This window comes from Lepidochelys kempii, chromosome 19 (genome assembly GCF_965140265.1).
Source record: "Lepidochelys kempii isolate rLepKem1 chromosome 19, rLepKem1.hap2, whole genome shotgun sequence".
In the NCBI taxonomy this organism is placed as follows: domain Eukaryota; kingdom Metazoa; phylum Chordata; order Testudines; family Cheloniidae; genus Lepidochelys; species Lepidochelys kempii.
In genome coordinates, this window is record NC_133274.1 from 9,240,511 (window position 1) to 9,261,553 (window position 21,043).

Here is a 21,043-nt window from a genome sequence, read left to right on the forward strand (position 1 = left end):
AGGTCAGGCTTGACAAAGCCCTGGCTGGGATGATTTAGTTGGGGATTGGTCCTGCTTTGAGCAGGGGGTTGGACTAGATGACCTCCTGAGTTCCCTTCCAACCCTGATATTCTGATTCTATGACTGTTTGACATTATTGTATTTACTTTATAGATAATAAAGGTACATGTAGCAAACGATTTACAGCATCTACTTAATGTCTACTAATAAATTTAAGTATCGGCTGGTGTATTTACACTTCAGTGGCAGATTTGGCAGAGTTTCAAGATCAGCTTTAAACCCCATTTCAAAGCACTCAGGGGCATGGGAATGGCTCAAGATTCTGGGCATGGCTCCGTGATGATGTACTCAATGATTGAGGAAGAATCAGCTGGGTCATTGCAGAGGGGTCTGTAAAATACTTGAGGCTTTCCCAAACATTGGGTGTCTTTTGTGGCAGATTCAATCACCAGTGACTGCGCTTCATGTAGGAATTTGTGGGGAGGGGTGGGGGTGAAATTCCATGGTTTATGTTATGCAGGAGGCTGGATAGATAATTGCAATGGTGCCTTCTTTCCTTAACATATGTGAACAAAGGCTATAATCCCAGGTGTTAAAATTTGTGGTAGATAAACAATTTATTTGACTAGGGGTGTATCACTCTCTTGATACGATAGCATAATAATCCATACATTACCAATCAAGGACCCCATTATGCTAAGCACCTGTCTCTGCATTGAGTCCCAGTGGGGTGCAGCTGCAGCTAAATTAAGTCTTGAGTTGTAATCCTGACTGCCACTGGCTGCTTGAGTAATGATGGGGAAGTCACTTTCCCTCTCTGCCTGCTTTTTCCTCACCTGTAAAATCTTTGAGATAATGATTTTTACTTTGTTGAATGTTGAGAATTAATTCCTTTCGTGTTACTTACATTTGAACATGCAGAATGCTATTCAAATTCAGTTTAATAGTAGTAGTTCATTTTTATTTATTATGCCTCACCACTCCTGTGAAATGATTAGCTCTATATTTCAGATAGGTAAACTGAGGCTCAGAGGAGCTAGCATTAGTGGAAGAGTAGGGAATGGATTTTTCCATGACGTTGGTGGCAACAAGTTTTCCCATCAGGAGTTCAAACTTCCATTCCCAGTTCTAATCCCTGGTACTCACCTCCTCAGTGCCAATAAAGATGAATGCAGTTTTTGTGAAAGTTAGTTAAATAAGAAAAGATCCAACTAATGACTAAAGAAATGACGCACATTATGGTTGTCAGGTGCTTAAATGAAAGTAACCATTTTCTTTGTGTTTTATTCAAGATTAGAAGCTAACATGACTGCTTTAAAACAGACAGGTTAGCCAGGGTGTCTCTAAATTGCTCAAGTTCCTGTTGGGATCTATTGGATTTACAGTAATCTTTAATTATAAAATGTAATTACTTTAGAATGGATTATCAGTGTTGCTGTCCATTTCTGCATGTTGCCTAGTAACTTCTTCATCTGCTTTAGCAGTGTCTGTTCTGCTAGTTACAGGCTTTTATAATTGTGAAATAATGGCCTGTGGTTATTAGTGCCTGGTTAAATGAAACCTGTTAGCCAAGTGCCACAACATTTAGCAATAAAAATATTATGTAGAATGACTTCTAAGAATGCTTTCAAAATAAGTAGGTCTGAAAGTGACTCAGCATGACAATGGCTCTGTGGTAAAGCTTTTTAATTTGAGTTCATCATTAGATTCTTCACTGGGGCTTGGGTGTATATATAACTGTCTTAAAAATTATAACTGAGGGCCTGATACTGATCTTGCACCAGTTTACACTGGTATAACTCCCTTGACTTTGGTGAAATGACTCCTGTTTTACACCAGTGTAAACAAGTGAGATTAGAATAAGGTCTCACACCTATCTTTTACTCTTACTGCGAGACACTGCCAGCAAGTTGTACCTTTTAGTATATAGTTTTGTCAGGAAAATTATTTTTCTGCAGGGTGGGAAAAATATACAGCAATGTACCGCAGGTAAGAAATTAGAACTAGGAACGGGAGCTAATTTCAGTGCCCTAAAAGGTGGGTGGCAGAAAAATTCAGGTTGTGTCTCATATGATCTACCAGGCTAGCGGCAGAAAAGGTCAGGTCCTATACGATACTGCCACTGGGTTAAATCTGCTTGTAAAAGCAGAGAGGATCAACGAGAAATCAAACTCACGTTTGCCTCCTCATGTCAGCCCTGTATGATTTTAAAATGCAGAGCATTTCCAAACAGCCACTTCACCAAAAAGACAAAGAGGAAAAAACCTACCAGTTTTGAGTTGCAAACCAGTGGGTAGCTTATGATAATTTGAAAAACAAGCAGCAACAAAAAGTATTGCTGTTGGAAAACCCCAACTTGGAATTTTGTAGGTATTGGGATCGTTTAAATATTTTATAGGGCGCTGATGGGTAAGGATTTTTTTAAAGGCAAAAGAGCCATGAAAGTGGTTATCTTGTAAAGATAATTGCTTTGTATAATGTTCATGGGAAGCTCTTGAAATGGACTGATTGGTTGGCATATTTAAATTTCATCTCTTAGGCGTTTACTAATTATCCGAGCCTAGATGGATAAAACTAATCAAATAGCTGTTTGGAAATGCTCTGCATTTTAAAATCATACAGGGCTGACATGAGGAGGCAAACGTGAGTTTGATTTCTCGTTGATCCTCTCTGCTTTTACAAGCAGATTTAACCCAGGGTTTTTAATTAGTTAAATACTGCATATGCTACATCACATCTGAAGTATTGTGCATGCCCATTGCCATGGTAGAATATTTCTTTGGTAAAACATTTCTTTGGTGAAGTTTTTATCTTGGACCCTGTTTCTTCATCATATACCCTGAGGGTTCTTCTTTGTGTTAGCAAAGTGCTTAGCTCGCACAAGTGGCCTGATTGCTTTCATTGTATAAAGTTCTGATTAGTGGCCTTCTTCTTTCCCCACCATGATACCCTTTGAAACCCTAACCCTGCCTTTTCACATCTGTTGAGTGCCCTCAACTGCATTTGAAGTCAGCGAATCTACACTCTCAACAGTTCGGAAACCCAAGCTCCCTAATACTTAGGGATAGGAATTGCACGTTACACTTGTCCAGTGTGTTCTGTGGCCTACAATCCTGGGCTGCTAAAGCACTGCGAGGTCAAGGAACTAATGGAAGCTTGGCACGGTAGGATTTTTAATAGAACTTTATTGATAATTTGATCGGGGCAGTGCTGGGCGGGGAGGGGGGCCTGCAAGGGCTATAGCCACCCCAAAATTTGCCTTAGGCCCCTCCCTGCCCTCATAGCTGCCTCGTAGCAGCTGCTGCTTTCTAGAGCAGCAGCAGAGAAGTAAGCCTGGGCAGAGGGCTGGGGTGCCCAAGAACAGCCCCTGGCCCGTGTCCCCACCGACTGGGGCGTGCCACCCAGGGCAGGCGGAGGGTCCGGGGCTCCCCACAGCAGACTGGACTGACTCACTCCAGCCCGGGCTCCTGGGCCCCACCCCTAGGTGGTTGCATGCTGCTCCCCAAGGGCTCTGCCAGCCCCAGAGCTGGGTCCTCCCACCCAGGCAGCTTTTACCATTTGCAAGCAGCCAGAGCCCCGCACTGCCTGGCTCCAGCTTCTGGTCTCTGACCTGGCCAGGAGGCATGGCCACAGAGGGGGTGGAGCCATGGAGGGGTGGGGCTTATGGCAAGGTGGGGCACAGCCCCCCTACAATTTTCTCTCTGGTCAATCTTACCCCCCCTCCCCCTCACTGGCTGGCGCTACCCCTGAATTTGATTCACTAAATAAACATATACCAGGTGCTGTGTTGGTCATATAAGCAAATTCTTACTGAGTCAAGACTTGCCAAACAAATGGAAACAAATTAAAGGAAGGGAGTGAATCAGAGGAAATATGGTAACAATGTAGGTGCAGCCATTCAGAATTAGAAGCGTGTTACCTGTCAGTATAAATATTAAACATTTGTAATCTATCTTGCTGCAGTATTTAAAGGACTGTTGTCAAGAAAAATGTGGCCCGCCGTTCTAAAAATAGCTTTTATAAAACCTACATCTAATACAAATGTCGCCTCACACTGAAGAAAAAATGCAATGAAAACAGGCCTGACAGTCTTTCCCCTGCAGCGTTTGAAACCCCATTACTGCAGCGTTAGGAACCTGCAAGTGAAACTAAGACTCTGATCCCACAAGCTGTTCTGTCCAAATCGACCTTTCCGCCCACTGTCAGCAGCGCTCCCCATGGGTACACGGCTCTGCTGAGACGGAACAGTTTACAGGATTGAGGCCATAATTGATTTCCATTATCTACGCTGAGAGGCGCGCAAAAAGTATTCAGAGCATAAACTGTGGGAAGTAAACTATGTCAACAGTGAAAATTTTAAAAATCCAAAGTGTTAGTAAAATGGGTAAGGAAGTATTTGTCTATGACACATTTAAATTGACAATGCCATTTAAATGTGTAGCTGGATTTCTTTGTGGGAAATAGGGTGGATTATACAGGTCAGACAGAGAAGAAAGGCAATCTGGCAAGTTTAATCGTGACTTGGAATCTGTGCTGTAAATCAGTTGAAAGACGGGTGGTTTGTACTTCAGGGTCAGATCGATAATTGTCAAGTGCCATGCAGCACACCAGTAAATATTAAAATCTAAAATTATGAACCAGTTTGCATAAAACTCTTTATATTTTTTGACATTGTTTTAAAGCTCGATATATCATGATCTTCCCTGTCTAGAATGGTATAAAACATTCACTTTTAACCTTGGCATTTCATCAGAAATCAGACTTGAAAACTGTAGAATCATAGGATTGGAAGGGACCTCGAGAGGTAGTATTATAGATTCTAGACCACCCCAAGAGGTATTTGCCACATGGGTCTGATTCTAACTGCTTAAAAACTTCAGAGCTACGTACCAGTCCTCAGTCTATACCATATGAAAATGTGGAATCCCCACTTTCTGAGGCGCAATTAATCTCTTAACTCTAGGGGTTCCTGAGATGTGCGCTAAACTTGGCCTGGAACAGCTGCTGCAAAAGGGCTGAGTTGGTAGAACTGTGAACTTTGTTCGCTGTTAAACTTTTCCAGTCACTGCTTCTGGACCAGTGGTCAGAGGGAGGAAATCCTGATCCTGGAGTCTGAGATAGAGCCACATCATGGATCTTATCACAGAAATATACCAGAGTTTAAAAACTGCAAGTGAAATTTTTCTCAGTATCTCTGGGCAGCATGCCGAATCTAGTCCAGCCTCTGTCTGATTATCAGCCCAGAACATAACAGCAAAAGAAAGTTTCAGGCATTGCAGCCAGCAGGAAATCATTTTATACTGACGCTCTTCAGAGCTGCATGACAAATTTAACTTCATTTGCCTGGTCAACCATTTTGAAGGAGAAAAGACCCAATCTAGCTTAATGAGTGGGGGAGCTGTCTCCATAAACAGCATTTTGGGGTGGCATGTGAAAGTGAGCAAACTTTGGAGATTATTCCTGAAGTTCTCTGGCTTTGTATGAAACGTCTGGTGGTGGAAGGGGGACGGGGGGTGTCTCCTATTAAAATTCTGCCAGGAAATTGAAGGGGAGGTAATTGGGGCAATTTCTTTTCCTCTGCTGGCAGAATTCACCCTCTCTGGATACTGTTAATCAATCTGCACCAGGGAGGACAGATCCTGGGGCTCTAACATACTTTGAAAAACAAATGTTTTGCCTCTTGGAATGGATCAGAGAGACCTAGTAGCAGGTATACCCACTCTGCCCCCTCTCTGATTTTCATCCCAACCTTAGTTATGCACGTTGCAGAATATTCGTTATAACAATCAATATGTAGTTGGCTTATTTTTCAGCAACAAAGCATAAACTTTCCAGCGAAGTGGAACTTGCATGTCTTTGCCAAAAGGGTGTTCCCTTCCTCCTTGGTTATGATTTAAAAGGGGAAACAAAAGGGTTCCTCAATCTCTCAGTTCCTTATCTGCAAGCTTCTGCCCCTCTGATGTGTGGGTTTTATCACCAGCTGTCAAGGTTCCTTCCCCACTCTGAACTCTAGTGTACAGATGTGGGGACCTGCATGAAAAACCCCCTAAGCTTATTTTTACCAGCTTAGGTTAAAACTTCCCCACGGTACAAACTATTTTACCTTTTGCCCCTGGACTTTATTGCTGCCACCACCCAGCGTCTAACAAATATATAACAGGGAAAGAGCCCGCTTGGAAATGTCTTTCCCCCGCAAATCCTCCCAAACCCTACACCCCCTTTCATGGGGAAGGCTTGATAAAAATCCTCACCGATTTGCATAGGTGAACACAGACCCCAAACCCTTGGATCTTAAGAACAATGAAAAAGCAATCAGGTTCTTAAAAGAAGAATTTTAATTGAAGAAAAAGTAAAAGAATTACCTCTGTAAAATCAGGATGGTAAATACCTTAGATGGTAATTAGATTCAAAACATAGAGAATCCCTCTAGACAAAACCTTAAGTTGTAAAAAGACACGAAAATAGGAATATCCATTCCATTCAGCACAACTTATTTTATCAGCCATTTAAACAAAACAGAATCTAACGCATATCTAACTAGATTGCTTATTAGCCCTTTACAGGAGTTCTGACCTGCATTCCTGCTCTGGTCCCGGCAAAAGCAACACACAGACAGACAGAACCCTTTGTTCCCCCCCATCTTTGAAAGTATCTTGTCTCCTCATTGGTCATTTTGGTCAGGTGCCAGCGAGGTTATCTTTAGCTTCTTAACCCTTTACAGGTGAAAGGGTTTTTCCTCTGGCCAGGAGGGATTTAAAAGGTGGTTAGCCTTCCCTTTATATTTATGACACCAGCAACAGGAAAACTTTTTTTGTGGGAGCCCGGCCCCTGGTAGAAGTTCTGGCAAAACCATCCCTCTCTTCAATGGCGTACAGGATCATACCCTTATTAGAAGAGGATAAAGGAGCTTTGCTTAGTTTCATCCAGGAAATGCCCCAGCTTTTCTCAAAAGCGTTGCTACAAAAATAGTAAAATAATGAAAACGTCCTATTAAAAATAATACTGTCACTGGAAAACAGCATCGACCTAGAAAAAATGAAAACCCTGAGTCATATGATTGATGCATACTCAAGTGCCTTTTACAGGAGGTTGTTGCTCTGTTGGTCGTTAAGTCTTAGCTTCCTAGAATCAATGAGCTCTAGTGACTAATTCATCCCACACAGAATGCATAAAGCCAAAATGGCTTCACTTGTTCATCCAAAATTCCTCCTTCTGGCAGTGCTGGAGTCTGAATGTTATCAGTCAGTTCTGCAAATGTTTATCCTCATTCGTAGGACCAGCCCTGTGAAACTTTACTTTGGAAGCTGGATGTTTAAAAAAGAAAAAAAAACATTGGTGGTGTGGCTTTTTGTGTGTGTGCTAATTAAGGCAGATGCTCGCTATGTTGGGTTTGAGAAATGGACAGCTGGAGAGGGATGGACAGCAAGGGAATCAAAACAGCTGGAAGAATATTAGATGAATGAAGCCTGTATATTTGGGCAATAAATAGTCCAAGAATCCCTAATCTGGACAGATAGACATTGGCCACTGTTACATAGGCGTGACTGTTTTAATCGCTCCTTCTCCACAATTCACGGACAGTCTTTAAACCCCTCACTCTAACAAGAACAATCGTATCTTAGTTGGGCAGAGATAGAGATTACTGTTGATCCTCCAAAGCCACCTTCAGATCCACCATATGACTTCATGCCAGGACTGGAGTCAAAGAAAAGCATAGGTTTTAGACCAATCTGACTGGAGCAGTTTGGATTTATAAAAGGAGGCATTGTTTAAAGGCACTGCTTGGAACCTGACAAAAGTCCTGGTCTTTCCTGTCTGAAGAGAGGATACTTGTCAGTTTATTTCCCCTGCCAACTAGAGCAAAAAGGGCAAGTGGAAGGTAGAAACAATGTTTGCATGTACATGTTGGAATCGTACCAAACCCAGTACCCAGAATCCTCCCAGGAAGGCAAATCCAATGACCTCTAGGAGGTTCTTCCCAACACAGACAGCTCTGTGTCAGAGAATTGTTTGACTTGGAAAGTATCTCTCAGACATCCATCTTCCTGATGGGGGAGGGCTCCCACAAAACCATCTTGAGAAGATGCTATTGAGTCTTGATTGGAAGCTTTCAAAATGACATGGATTCCATCCTCTTCCTCAAAAGCATGGAGATCTGCTATTAATAAAAATGAAGGTTCAGCTTGAACATTAGGGAAAGTTTAAATCTGAGTAATGTTTATTTTAAGATAAGATCAGCTTCTTCTCTTGCTCACTTCCGTATTCTTATGTGCATGATTCACCCCAGTCCTGCTTCCTTTTCAATGTAATACATATTTATATATCTGCGTTTGGCAAATGATCAGGTAGGGTTTTAATACTCTTGTACCTGATGAATGGTTCACTATCAATATCATAAGGAAATGATAAAACTCAAAATGTAATCTCTTTTGGGGAATTAATTTTAGACCCATGAAGCTTAGCATTTATATTTTTCCCATTTGTAATTAGCACTTTGAAATTTTAGAAGTTCTTTGCTGAAATGGGATAATTCAAATAATTTGATGTTCATACAAAACTCCCATTTAGTTTGACAACAAAGTATTGGATATTAAGTTAGAATCAGGAACCTACTATGAAGTGAGCTGTAGCTCACGAAAGCTTATGCTCAAATACATTTGTTAGTCTCTAAGGTGCCACAAGTCCTCCTGTTCTTTTTGCGGACCTACTATGTTATCACAATCCCAAATTGTGCCCCAGAACTGATGGGTCCATCCTGTCAAGCCTGAAATACCATAGTATAATAAAAGTATGGTACCGAATGTGAATTTCAAGCAGGATTCTTATGTATTCAGTGCAGTGTAGACATTCATAATTAGTGGGTCACCAGAAGATGCAGGACTCTGCACTGATCGGGATCAAGCCCTGCATTAAATCTGAAATTTAGTTCACTTTAATGATCTGTCTAACTACTCCCCCTCCCCCCTATTTCTTTGTAGATGATGAAGTTTGCTTGGGATAACTACAGACGATATGCATTCGGAAAAAATGAACTTCGACCACTAACTAAGAATGGACACATTGGTAACATGTTCGGTAAGTTGCCACCGTGTAAATGCAAAGTAGTAACAGCACTGCAAACTCCCATTTCTTCTCCTTTCCCCTTGCTGCAGAGAAGCAGCCTGTGTAACCTCAGCCTCTTTCCCCTTTAACAAAGTGGGTATCTGGGATTTTCAAAGGAGCCTCTGGGAGGTAGGTGCCCAACTCTCATTGGTATTCTGTTGAAGCTGGGCCAGAGGCGAATTACGGTTTTGTGGGGCCCTGGGCCAGAGCAAGTGAAGGCCCTCCCCACCCCTTCCGCCTGCGGTCCCTGCTGCCCCCTCTCCCCCACCCTTCTGGCGCTGTTGCTGGGGAGCAGGGTTGGGGCGCGGGAGTTTCCCCCGCCCACCTAGTGTTCCTGCCAGGGGGAGTGAGGTCGGGGCACGTTCTGCCCACCCGGCGTTCCTGCCAGGGAACAGGGTCATGGTGTGGGGGCTTTCCCCACCCGCCCAGTGCTCCTACCAGTGGGGAGTGGGGTCAGGGTATGGGGGCTTGCCCCACTCCGTATGCCCGGTGCTCCTGGTGAGGAGCAGGGTCAGGGCGCGGGGGCTTCCCCAGCAGGAGCGCTGGGTGGAGTGGGGCAAGCCTCCGCACCCTGACCCTACTTCCCACCAGGAGTGCCAAGCAGGGCATTGGGGTACCCATTTTTCCAGGGCATGGGCCCCATTGTTCCAGTGGCTAATCCACCACTGAGTTGGGCATCAAACTCTCTTCAGCTCCTTAGAAAATCCCAGCCTCGATCACTTTTTTACTGTATCTAGCACAAAGTGTGTCTTGGAGAGATGCAGAGCAATTACAAAACTGACCAATTTCTGCACTAAAACATGAAGTTAATCTCAACCTGAAAACATTACTCTTTGTCTCAACTGGTCAACGTCAGGATCTGACCAAATTCTGTTTTCTCTCTTACTGCTCCACTGTTGAGTGGGGATGTAGACTTCGTGAAATATTGAATAAGGGAATCAATATTAAAGACTCTTTACACTGTGTTGTATAATTTTTCTCTTTAGCAGATTAGATTTTTGAGGGGTGGGGGAGTGGCAGCTTGCATAATTTCAGTACTAAAACCTAATGGTAGAGCTCTCTGGGGATCCCAGTGCTGCAGAAGCAGATGGTAGGAGCGGAAAGGATGGTCTTGTAGCTCAGTTGCAGGACTGGAAGTCAGGAGATCTATTTGCAGTGCTCCACGAAGTCCTTATGTCCTTAGGCAAGGCACTTTGCTTTTCTGTGCCTGCTTCTTTGTGTGCAACAGAGATAATACTTATGTCACGAGAGTATGGGAAGGGTTACTTCATTAATATTAGTGAAGTTCTTTATGTTTCTTGGGTGGAAGCCAGAGATGAACTGACAGAGCAGCTTGGGGAAGCTTGCATTGTGCCTCATTGGTCCAGTCATTGCTATCCCAATCCCCTTTTTCGGAAGCACTGGTTTCACCCAGCCGTTCCCCCTTCCTCCCTTTTCTCCAGCAATACCAAGAACATCCTGCCACAGGTTGGTTTTTCGTTTAGAATTTGCATTTGCTGCATCACTTAATCTGGCATTTTCCATTCTGGTGAACTTGTCGGAATTCCTGAAGGAACGCAGCTGTAAACAGACAAAAGATATTGAAAGGTTTTAAATGTGTTTATCATGCTAAAACAATTGGTGGTGCTTATGCTTGCTTGTAACGTGTCTGTGAGGGCTCTCAAGGAAAACACTCTCTGGAGCAGAAGGGTTTGCAGACAATCACTGAAGAGATGCTACATGGTGCCTTTCATGCTGTTAATATGCTTTTTTCCCCCCTTTCTAAACTGCTGCTTAGTAAAGAAATGAAGGACTAAACAGTCCCTTGCTAGAGTATTGTATCCCTGTCATATTAAAATGCATTTAGAAATTAGGGGAATACTGATTTGTCTCATACAATGCCTTTTTATTCCAAACCACAGATGTACCGTAGGCAATCCTGGTATTCTCCTGACCTGAGGTGTCGAAATTCAGCTGAGATTTTTTGCTGCAGCTGCTTGCTTCTGTGTGGGAGGAAGGACACCTTTTTGGGGTTATTTTAGAATATGTTTGTGTGACTGAAAAATATTCCAGTTCTTTAAGGGTGATAGATTTTTCCCTGTTCTGTACATGATGCTCACTTACTGCTGAACCGTCAATTATCAGCAGCGTCACCCCGAGAAAAGCGGGGGACCTGTTTTTCATCAAATATGTTTGTGCAAGTCAAAATAGAAATACAAACTGAACATTCACCTTCTGGTGATTCTGTTTCTGCTATCATAGAACAGTGATGTGTTTGCCCCTGCTTGACCATCCACACAGTCCATAATGAGCAGAGCAGAACTCTTCCTCTGCTGTCTCCAAACCTGTTACTTTCTTTCCTTCTCCCGGAAACCAGCTCTGCTTAGGAGGGGGCAGGTTAGGACTGTGAAAGGTTCTCTGCCCATTTTGTCTTCCATATAATGCCCCTTCATACATGGGGATCCGGGAGAGAGAGACTTCTTCCTGACCTCTAGAATTACACCAGTGGCCAGGTTTGGTGGTGGGGTTATCTTCTCTGAAGCATGCATGGCATAGACATGAAGACAAGGTCCCAATGTTATTTAACCAATGGTCTGATCATAGAATACCCAGGTTGGAAGGGACCTCAGGAGGTCATCTAGTCCAACCCCTGCTCAAAGCAGGACCAGTCCCCAACTAAATCATCCCAGCCAGGGCTTTATCAAGCCTGACCTTAAAAACCTCTAAGGAAGGAGATTCCATCACCTCCCGAGGTAACGTATTCCAGTGTTTCACCACCCTCCTAGTGAAAAAGTTTTTCCTAATATCCAACCTAAACCTCCCCCACTGCAACTTGAGACCATTACTCCTCGTTCTGTCATCTGCTACCATTGAGAACAGACCTGACTGAGATCAGCTACGACAAATTATTCTTACACTTTTACGTGGGTAAATAATGCACCAAATCCTTCTCTTATAACCAGCTTGTACCAGGACTTTCTAATTTTCCATGTACAGCTCGTTTGTACAAATAATACCCTCCCCCATTGCAATAACTTATGATCTTTTTAGAGACCACTAGCCAGGGGCTATTGGTAAAGACTCTTTTTTGCTCTCCTAACCTTCCATGCTCACCTGGGGTGGGGAGGGGGTGAACTCATTTTAGAACATACTGCCATTTGACATCCACTTGGTGGTATCACTTCAAATGAATGCCGTCAGAATTGCTGGATCACACAGCTGAGGGCGTGGAGAATGTTCTGTGGTGAAGGACTAAATCCCATGTCATGCTAAATTTCAGGCACTCTAATTTTTTCTACAACTTCAGGATTTTCATTATTCTCCGTAGTCTTTCCTCCATTCTTAAAGACCCTGACTTGAGTGGGAATAGCAGGTTACTAGCACCTCTCAGGATCAGACCCAAAACATATTTGTTTAGAAAAAATGTCTGTAAGTATGGCTATGCAAGAGGATGTAGCTACGGCTACAAATTGATAGGGACAGGGATATATTCTGTTCCCAACTGTAGCTTAGACCTGTGTGACCTAGTTATTTAACCCCTCTTTTTCTCTGTTTCCCGGTGTTCCTCTCTTTGGTGTTATGAGCCCGAACTAATCACTATTTGTAAAGCATGTTGAGATCCTTGGAGTAAAAGAGCTGGAGAAGGGCAAAGTTACTATCTAGCGAGGCATTTCTGATGCACCTGTCACGGTAATAACTAGCATTAAATAACAGAATTATTATTCTGTCTGCTGCTGTGTCTGTCATATCTGTTTACTTTTTGGACAAAATGTTCTTAAAACCTGTTAGTCTTGCAGAGTTTATTTAGCTATGGAAAACAAGCTAGATTCCATTTCTAGTCATGCATCAACTTGAATTGTCAGTTAAATTTTAATTGCAGAATCTTTATTACAGTGATAAGTTAGGAAGTTTGATTTTTAGATATTTCATGGTGTATGCAATGCTGGCAGCTAGAAAAATCCATCTTTTGATTTGTAACCTGAGCCAATTTGCCCTGCAATCACTGACAGGAAATAAATATGGAACTTCACAATGCTGTTAAACAGCCTGTTTTCAGAATCTAACAGCATTTTAATATACTAGTTTTGGTGAAAAAATAGCCATCTCTAACTAGATCTGGATATTGCATTTAGCACCTAAAATTGTCTTGTCAGGGCTTCTGCTGCTTTCAGCATCTGCTGAATTTGTACCATCTTTGTGAATCTTTGCAAGTTTCTCTGATGTGAATACATGGGAGGACTGTCATATTAAGGACACGGTCAGGTCAGCAGTACTAGACGGCAAGGATCTGACAGCAGCTAGGTCTCAATGATGTAAAACTTTCCGAGTTCGTCCTTGCGGGTTGCAGACAGCCCTGGGATTGCTCCATGCTCAGCTGTTTGGCGACCGAGTACAACAGTGTACCAGGTACTGCATCAACAATTCCTGGGAAATGAGCGGCTGCATAGGCTCAGTTCATTTATTTGGCCTGGAGGTTTGAGAGCTGCCTGGACGGTATTGACAGCCTGCTTTGCAGATGGGATGTTGTCAGCCTCAGCTGCTCAGAAATGGTGTGCTTTCGAGTCCCTGGGTTGAGCAGGGTTGTAATGACATGGGGGAGGGAAGAGGGTGATTTTAATAAAATACATCTTATTTAATTTAGTGCTTTAGAATGGTGCCCAAATGAAGGTTCTGGAGACTGAGGTCCTCTAGATTTTGACATAATTACAGCATGAGCTGTGCCAAGGCAAGCTTTCTAACCCTGCTTTCTACCATGCCTCAGCCCTAACCTGGATAGATTGATCACCTGGCGAGGTGACAGTGTTGCTCAGCATCAAGAATCTTTTGATCCTTGGTCGCTCTGAGACTGCCGTCTAAAAGATCAATGAATGCCAATTTTATTGGGGGTTTTTTTCATATGGACACTTCTCCACTGGCCTGAGACCACCAAACTCATTCCGCGTGGACTCCTGAACAGTCATGGAATGTAGCAACTTTTGGTCACCACCAACTTGAACAGCTGAATTCACACAAGCTACTTAGATATAAAAGGCTCTGTATTCCACTATCTGTCACTTGATCCATCTTGTGGTCCCCCCCTGCCCACCTGGAACCACACAGTTTCCTAATAGCTGCATGTTTTGTTGTTTTGCGGTGGTGTTGTAGCCTTGTTGGTACCAGGATACTAGAGAGACAAGGTGTGTGAGCGAATGTCTTTTATTGGACCAACTTCTGATGGGAAAAGAGATGAGCTTTGGAGCTTACACAGAGCATATTTTGTTGTCGGTGACTTTAGCAAGGAGACAGGAAGGGAGCAATCAGCCAATGAGAAGCAATAGGCGTTCATGTATATGTATTTAATGCAGGAAAGGTAATGGGATGAAAATATTGACTGGAGCAACAAGAACAGAAATGCATGCTCGCTCTGTCGAGTTTTTTGGCTCAAGTAGGTGCCTCTTTCCCTGTGATCACAAAAGTGCAAAACCCTGGAGTGTCATTTTATCTGATTGAACAAATAATAGTTCTCAGAATTTGCATCCAGAATTATTCCCTCTGACTATCACATTATGCAGTTTGCTTCATGTGCTTTTTAGGGAGAGAAACATTCTTCCCCCCCTCCCCACCCCCCACCCCCTGGCAGTGCTAATGAAGATGTTTCCGCTCTTCCTGGAACACTGTTAGCCTTTTCTCTTTTTTTTTTTCATTTTTTTCAGTCGCATATTACCCGGTTGAATGTTGTTTTTAAGGAAGGACATTTTGTATTTACACTATTTTTGCTGCCACTGAAATCCGTAGCAACAAACCTATTTCCTGTCAGTATGAAGCAGTGATTCAGGCTATCCATCCAAACAACAGAGTCAGTGGGTATTTGTTAATGATTCATATTGGAACTGACATGTATCCATGTGTCTGCCCCACACCCCCCAACCTGCCAGAGATTGCGCCTTCCGCATAAACAAGGCACATCTTTAACCTTCCAGCAGGCGCATACCTACATCTCTCTTCTCCAGATTGTGGTGAGGGTGGTGGTTCCCTCAAACACACTAATGCCTTTTAAAAGCCCTGAACGTGATCATTAGCTGATCAGCATCCCACTGCCCCGCAATGGGCTAAAATCCTTGCTTTTGTGGCACTTGTGTGCCCTGGTGGTCCAGGGAGTAAAAGTTCATGACATCTATTGAAATCAGGCTGCCTTTGCTGTTCTATGGTATATTGTAACTAAAATACTCCCCCATGTTTAAAACCAGTTCGTATTGTGGGCACTGTGATGTGACTGTGTTCTTCTTTGATAGTCAAAGGCCTCAAGACTCTCAATGTTCTGAAGGCTTCCCAGCATGTTAGGGGACTTTTTATGCATATAAAGGCTATAAAATACTTCAAAGCAAAAATGTGTTGCAATAAACATAAGCCAGTATCCAAAGCCACCCTGGCAAGACTTTCAAATTGTCCAAGTATGGTGCTAACGTCACGTACAATCTTAGGGCCTCATCCGAAGCCTGGTAAGTCAAAGCTCCAGTTGACTCCAGTGGGCTTTGCATCAGAGTCAGCGCGAATCTATATTACACGGAGTTGTGCAAACATTGGATTTGAACCATGTGTCCTTCCCTCCCCTGAATTTAGCTTTGAGTTTCAGGTTCAGACAAATCCCCAGAACCCAGATTTCTAAGATTTTTGTCCCACAATGCCAAGTTCAGATGCAAACTCCAAAGGTTGTGCGTGCTTGGATCTAGAGTGTTAGTTCAGCCCTTTAGATACAGGAGACAGCTGAGAAGTGTTGACTGCAGGATTTTGATAGTAGAAAACCAGGCAACAAAAACATCAGCATAAAGCCATTAATCACCCCTTGTTTCCTCAAGAGCTCTGTGAACTATCCGATGACCCTGGGCTGAGTTTTGAATGTAATGAAGCCAAAACCCAGGAAAGTATCTTCAAATTTGCTGAAAACATTCTGCACAGAAACAACCCTCAGAGAAACAGCTAGTAAGAACATAAGAATGGCCATACTGGGTCACACCAATGGTCTGTCTTGCTCAGTCTCCTGTCTTCCAACAGTGGCCGATGCCAGATGCTTCAGATGGAATGAACAGACCAGGGCAATTTATCGAGTGACCATCCCCTATCATCCAGGCCCAGCTTCTGGCAGTTGGACGTTTAGGGGCACCCTAAGCAAGGGGTTACATCCTTGACCATCTTGGCTAATAGCCATTGATGGACCATCTTCCATGAATTTATCTAATTTTTTTTAACCCAGTTATACTTTTGGCTTTCACAACATCCCCTGGCAACACGTTCCACAGGCTGATTGTACACTGCGTGAAGAATACTTCCTTTTGTTTGTTTTAAATCCTCTTCCTATTAATTTCACTGGGTGACCCCCTAATTCTTGTGTTATGTGAAGAGGTAGATTACACTTCCCTATTCACTTTCTCCACCCCAGTCATGGTTTTATAGACCTCTCTCAGATCCCCCCTCAGTCGTCTCGTTTTTTAAGATGAACCATCCCCGTCTTTTTAATCGCTCCTCGTGTGGAAACTGTTCCACCCCCCCAATCATTGTTGTTCCCTTCTCTGCACCTTTTCCAATTCTAATATGTCCTTTTGAGAGGGGACAACCAGAACGGCACATAGTATTCGAGGTGATTTTATGTAGTGACATCACATTTTCTGTCTTAATATAAACTTGCAGATAAAAGCCTACAAAGGAAGAAATTCCTGTTCAAAGACTGTGACTAGAGAGTAGTATCCAAGCGCTTTTCTAGATGACTGGGAAATATGAAGCAGAAGAACATATACTAGTATGCAAGAAAGGAGCAGTGTTTTAGCAGCCCTGAACTCTTGTAGACAAGGATATTAACTAATGCTGGGCTGTAATTATCTGTTTTTCTTTGTCTCAGCACTAAAAGACAAATTTAAAATGCAGTTTTAAAAAAACATTTAAAGAAAAATTATCCTTTTCTGGATGTTGTTTGTGCCTCATTCTGGACTCTAATTATACAGAAATAATTGTCCAGTCTTCACTGATATCAAGCCTGTGATTAAAAGGTGGCCAGCTGATAATGGGGATGGTTGGACTACAGACTGATTCTTTTCAGTATTATGGAGATGATGGTAGCGATTCTGGCAGCATTGAGATTTGCAACATCAACGCCAGTCAATACAGCACACCAAAGGCTGACTTAATTTTAATGCAGGATTTGCAGAACCGGATGGCAAACGTAGAACAGTCACTGACAGCATAGATCACCCATCTATAGGTTACTGTATCTCTTTCTTAAATGTTTAGGCAAGCTTATCTTCCAGGCCCTATGTGCAATCAGATGCCATACATACCTAACTTACACAAACACATACAGTGTAGCTTAGGCTAGTCATAACAACCCTATATTAATCATCAAAAACCACAGGCCTATAATTAGTGAACATCAGAGTTAAGGCTGTACAATAATTGCTCAACGTGGGGGCTGTGAGTGGTTGATAGGGAGACAGTTGAGGTTGAAAAGAAGAACTGACGGGTAGATCGGGGCGTCTGGTGTAACTGCTTTTTACACATTGCATTGGTGGGTTAGGCACTTTGGCTGCCCAATTCAGTGAATTGGTATATTTTATGTGGGGAAAAAAGAGTATATGCTGTGTTATTCCATACCTGTAATTTTGGCCAGCCCTGGAGTGTCCACACAGAGCACGCACGGCTGGCTGCGCTGAGTGATCCCGGTGGGGGAAGGTGCATAGGCAGGTGACAATTCCGAATGCAGTAAAACCAATGACCCCTGTCCTGACCCATAAACCTTTCCCCGAAACTCTCCTATGTGGTTTAGTCCTGGGGAGGAGGTAGGAAGTGTGAGCTCTTTGGATATTAGAGGAGCCATAACAAGTGTATAACCATTATAGTCTGCTTATGCCTGCTGCTTTTCTCACTTGTGCGCCCAAGAACCGGAACACGACCCCTGAGTGTGTGCATTTCCTCAGCATGGACTGTATTTTTCATTCTCTCTTGTACATGTTATTATATAAACCCTAATCTGCAGTTGAATCTGCATGGATGGGCCTTTTCAGACTCTCAGTGAAGTCACCAGGACTCTCATAGATCATTATTTATTTATGACTGTAGTGGCTGGGAGCCCCTGTCACAGAGTAGGACCATATGGTGCTAGGCTCTGTACAAACACAGAACAAAAAAAGACAGTCCCAAGGAGCCTATATGGAAGGAATGGTCTGTCCTGTGCAGAGCTGACTGGATGAATAGAGCTGTCGCTCGTGTGACGTCTGAGTTCCTGAAGATGAATTATGTCCCTAATGGTATTTTTAGAAATATGGGCATTGTGTGTTGTTCTCTTCTGCCTCCTTCCCAACCAGTCCACCCTCCCCGCCAAAAAAGATGAAGAACGCCAGAAACTCGTCAGAAAATTGGAACAAATTTAGAACATTATTTATTTATTGGGAGGGGAGGTGTGTGTGTATATATAAATAATCAGAAATATCTTGTGGCCTTTGGCATTGCAGCTTTTGTTTTTTTTTTAATTCTGCATTTGACTTCCCCTTGTCTATTCAGAAAGGAGAGGTAGAGATAAATTATGTAGCAGGAAGCCCATTTCTTCACTTTATTTTTAATTCACTGCTATCCGTCTTTTTCAAAAATGAACTTCTAAGAGACTAGGTAGGGTCAGAACCGGTCTTGTTATGTTAGCTTTTAATTTTAGGGCTTAACTCCTTTCTCGTGGGTTTTTTTTTTGTTTGTTTGTTTGTTTTTTTGTGGTGTTACCTAAGTGCCTTAAACTTGAATTATTGAATAATCATCTAGATTAGTGCGAGACTTTGCCTGTTTTTCATTCACCCCCTAAGTGATCCCCTGTAGAACTGCTTCTTTTACAGCATTGTGTTCTGTGTAATTTCTCGAGGTATCCTCCTTCATTCCCTGTATTCTCTCATCTTTCTGAAACATGCCTCCTTTTCGCATGAAAGAGCTGAAAATGGCTTGTCCTGTTTAATACCTATTTAGCATCTTCCCATAGGACATTGACTTTCATATCTGATTTGTCAATGATTTCAAAGTTAGCTTCACATGGCAGGCACTTCAATTCTGAGACCCTCACAAATTTTTAAAAATATTCTCTTTTGAGATTAAACTTCTCGGGCATGTTCTGTCCCCAAAAGATAAAAAGGGAAAAAAATATTTTTTGCAGAAGTTTTGAAGAAAATCCCTTCAGCCTTTTCTTGAGTGATCAGAATTTTTTTTTTTGGTCTTAATAAACATGTTTAAACGTTTTGTGGTACTTTGTTGTCAAAAGTTCTAATGCACCGTAATGCATGTCATATGTGATTCCCCAATGGAAAAGCGGATTGTGCTGGACTCGAGTTAAAAATTGATTGAGGAAAATCAAGATGCTGTAGATGAAAATGGTGTCATACAGGCATGATTCATTTTCCATATCAGTTGCAATGTACAGTGCATATGGTTGCTCAGATTTACAAACATGCAGTTAAAAACACCTACGTATATTTCCATTTTTTGCCACAATGCTTTTATTTGAACATATGATCACATGCAGCTGTATTTTCTTCTGGGAGAAATACTATGTGATTACAACATTCTGGTTGAAACTTTGCACTCAAAATCACTAAATTCCAAGCGATGGTGCTCATGGAAGCCGTAACTCAGCCATATTGCACATATGAATTCCTAAAAGCCATGTACATGGTGCTTTCTGCACGTGATAGCAAATAATTCAAGGACGTAGGAACTAAGAATTGAGTTTTCCCCTTGACTGACGGTAGAAGGGCTTCCACTGATTTCACTGAAGCTCTATCCATGTATCTGAGGACAAAATTTAGCCTGTAGGCATTAAAATTAGCATTATAAGAGCATAAAGTGTTTCTTATTCCAGGCGGGCTGGGTTCTGGTTGCTGTGGGAATCAGTATTTTGAATTTCCTGATTCCTCTGCACAACCAAAATTCTAAGTCTAACATACTGCTTGTTAATGTCGCCTTTTGGTTTTGCAGTTAGTATGTCCGAGCAGTCAGAAAGCCGTTTAAATAGAAGTTCCTGCCCTCCCCTCCACTCTAGTCCATCTCTAAGAGTCTGATCCTGTGAAATGCTTGTTGGCGTCCCATGATTCCCATTGGCTTCACTGAGTTATGAGGGTTTTTGGAACCTTGCAGGGTGGCACCCAGAGAGCCATTTCTAATACTGGCAGTTTTAACCAGAAAGAAGAGGCTCATTTTTAAAGTGTCTAGCATCTCCAGGCACTGCACCTCCCATTCAGCTATACACTGAACAACAGAATTATTTGTATTTGAGGGGAGAGGGAAGCTTTATCCCTGCCCCTTTGGTTCAGCTCTAAGCATGTTCATTTATAAACCATCAGAAGGGTTGAGTTCTCAGAGCATCACATAAGAGAGCGGTACTTTTCCTCCCCAAACTAAAATGCTCTAAGAAGCTCCTCCGAATGAATCTTCTGTATCATTCACTGAGGAAGAAATATTGTCTAGAGTTACAAGTTGCTTCTCTCCTTTCCTGTCATAGCACATCTGCCACCGCCTTTTGGAAAATGTATCTGGAAGTTGGAAGGGCACCTTCTTTCTGATTATTTTAGCAAAGTCTCTCTCTCTTGAATTATAAGATGAATTAGCAGCCTCTGCTCATTAACTGCTAGCTATGTCTCTTGAAGTCCATGGATAATTGTTTTAGATGGGATGTGTGTGTTCACTTTAATAGGCCTGCTGAGGTACCTCTCATTTACTGATGCAGTCACTCAGAGTGGCATGTGAAGAAAAAATAAAAAGTATATAATCCTATTACCTTTAACCAGTCTAAACGTAATTTCAGACAGACAGAAGAGAAACTAGAAGCTTTTCACTCCAACTGTATGTCGTCCCCATCCCTTAACCTGTTTAAACTGTTGTATCCAGACTTACGCCTCGCTGGTTATCAAATAACCTAACTTTGCAAGAAATAATCATGTCAGTTTCACGACATCCAAGTGCT

At 42.5% G+C, this 21,043-nt stretch overlaps 1 protein-coding gene across 5 annotated transcripts in view; it reads left to right on the forward strand.

Annotated features, from left to right (window-relative positions):
* MAN1C1 (mannosidase alpha class 1C member 1) overlaps positions 1–21,043 on the forward strand; it is an 89,070-nt gene that overhangs the window by 18,515 nt on the left and 49,512 nt on the right. For all 5 annotated transcript variants that reach the window (XM_073317874.1, XM_073317872.1, XM_073317871.1 and 2 more), the window contains one exon: positions 8,979–9,075. In XM_073317874.1, the coding sequence (XP_073173975.1) occupies positions 8,979–9,075 (97 nt within the window). The remainder of the gene's footprint in view (positions 1–8,978; positions 9,076–21,043) is intronic.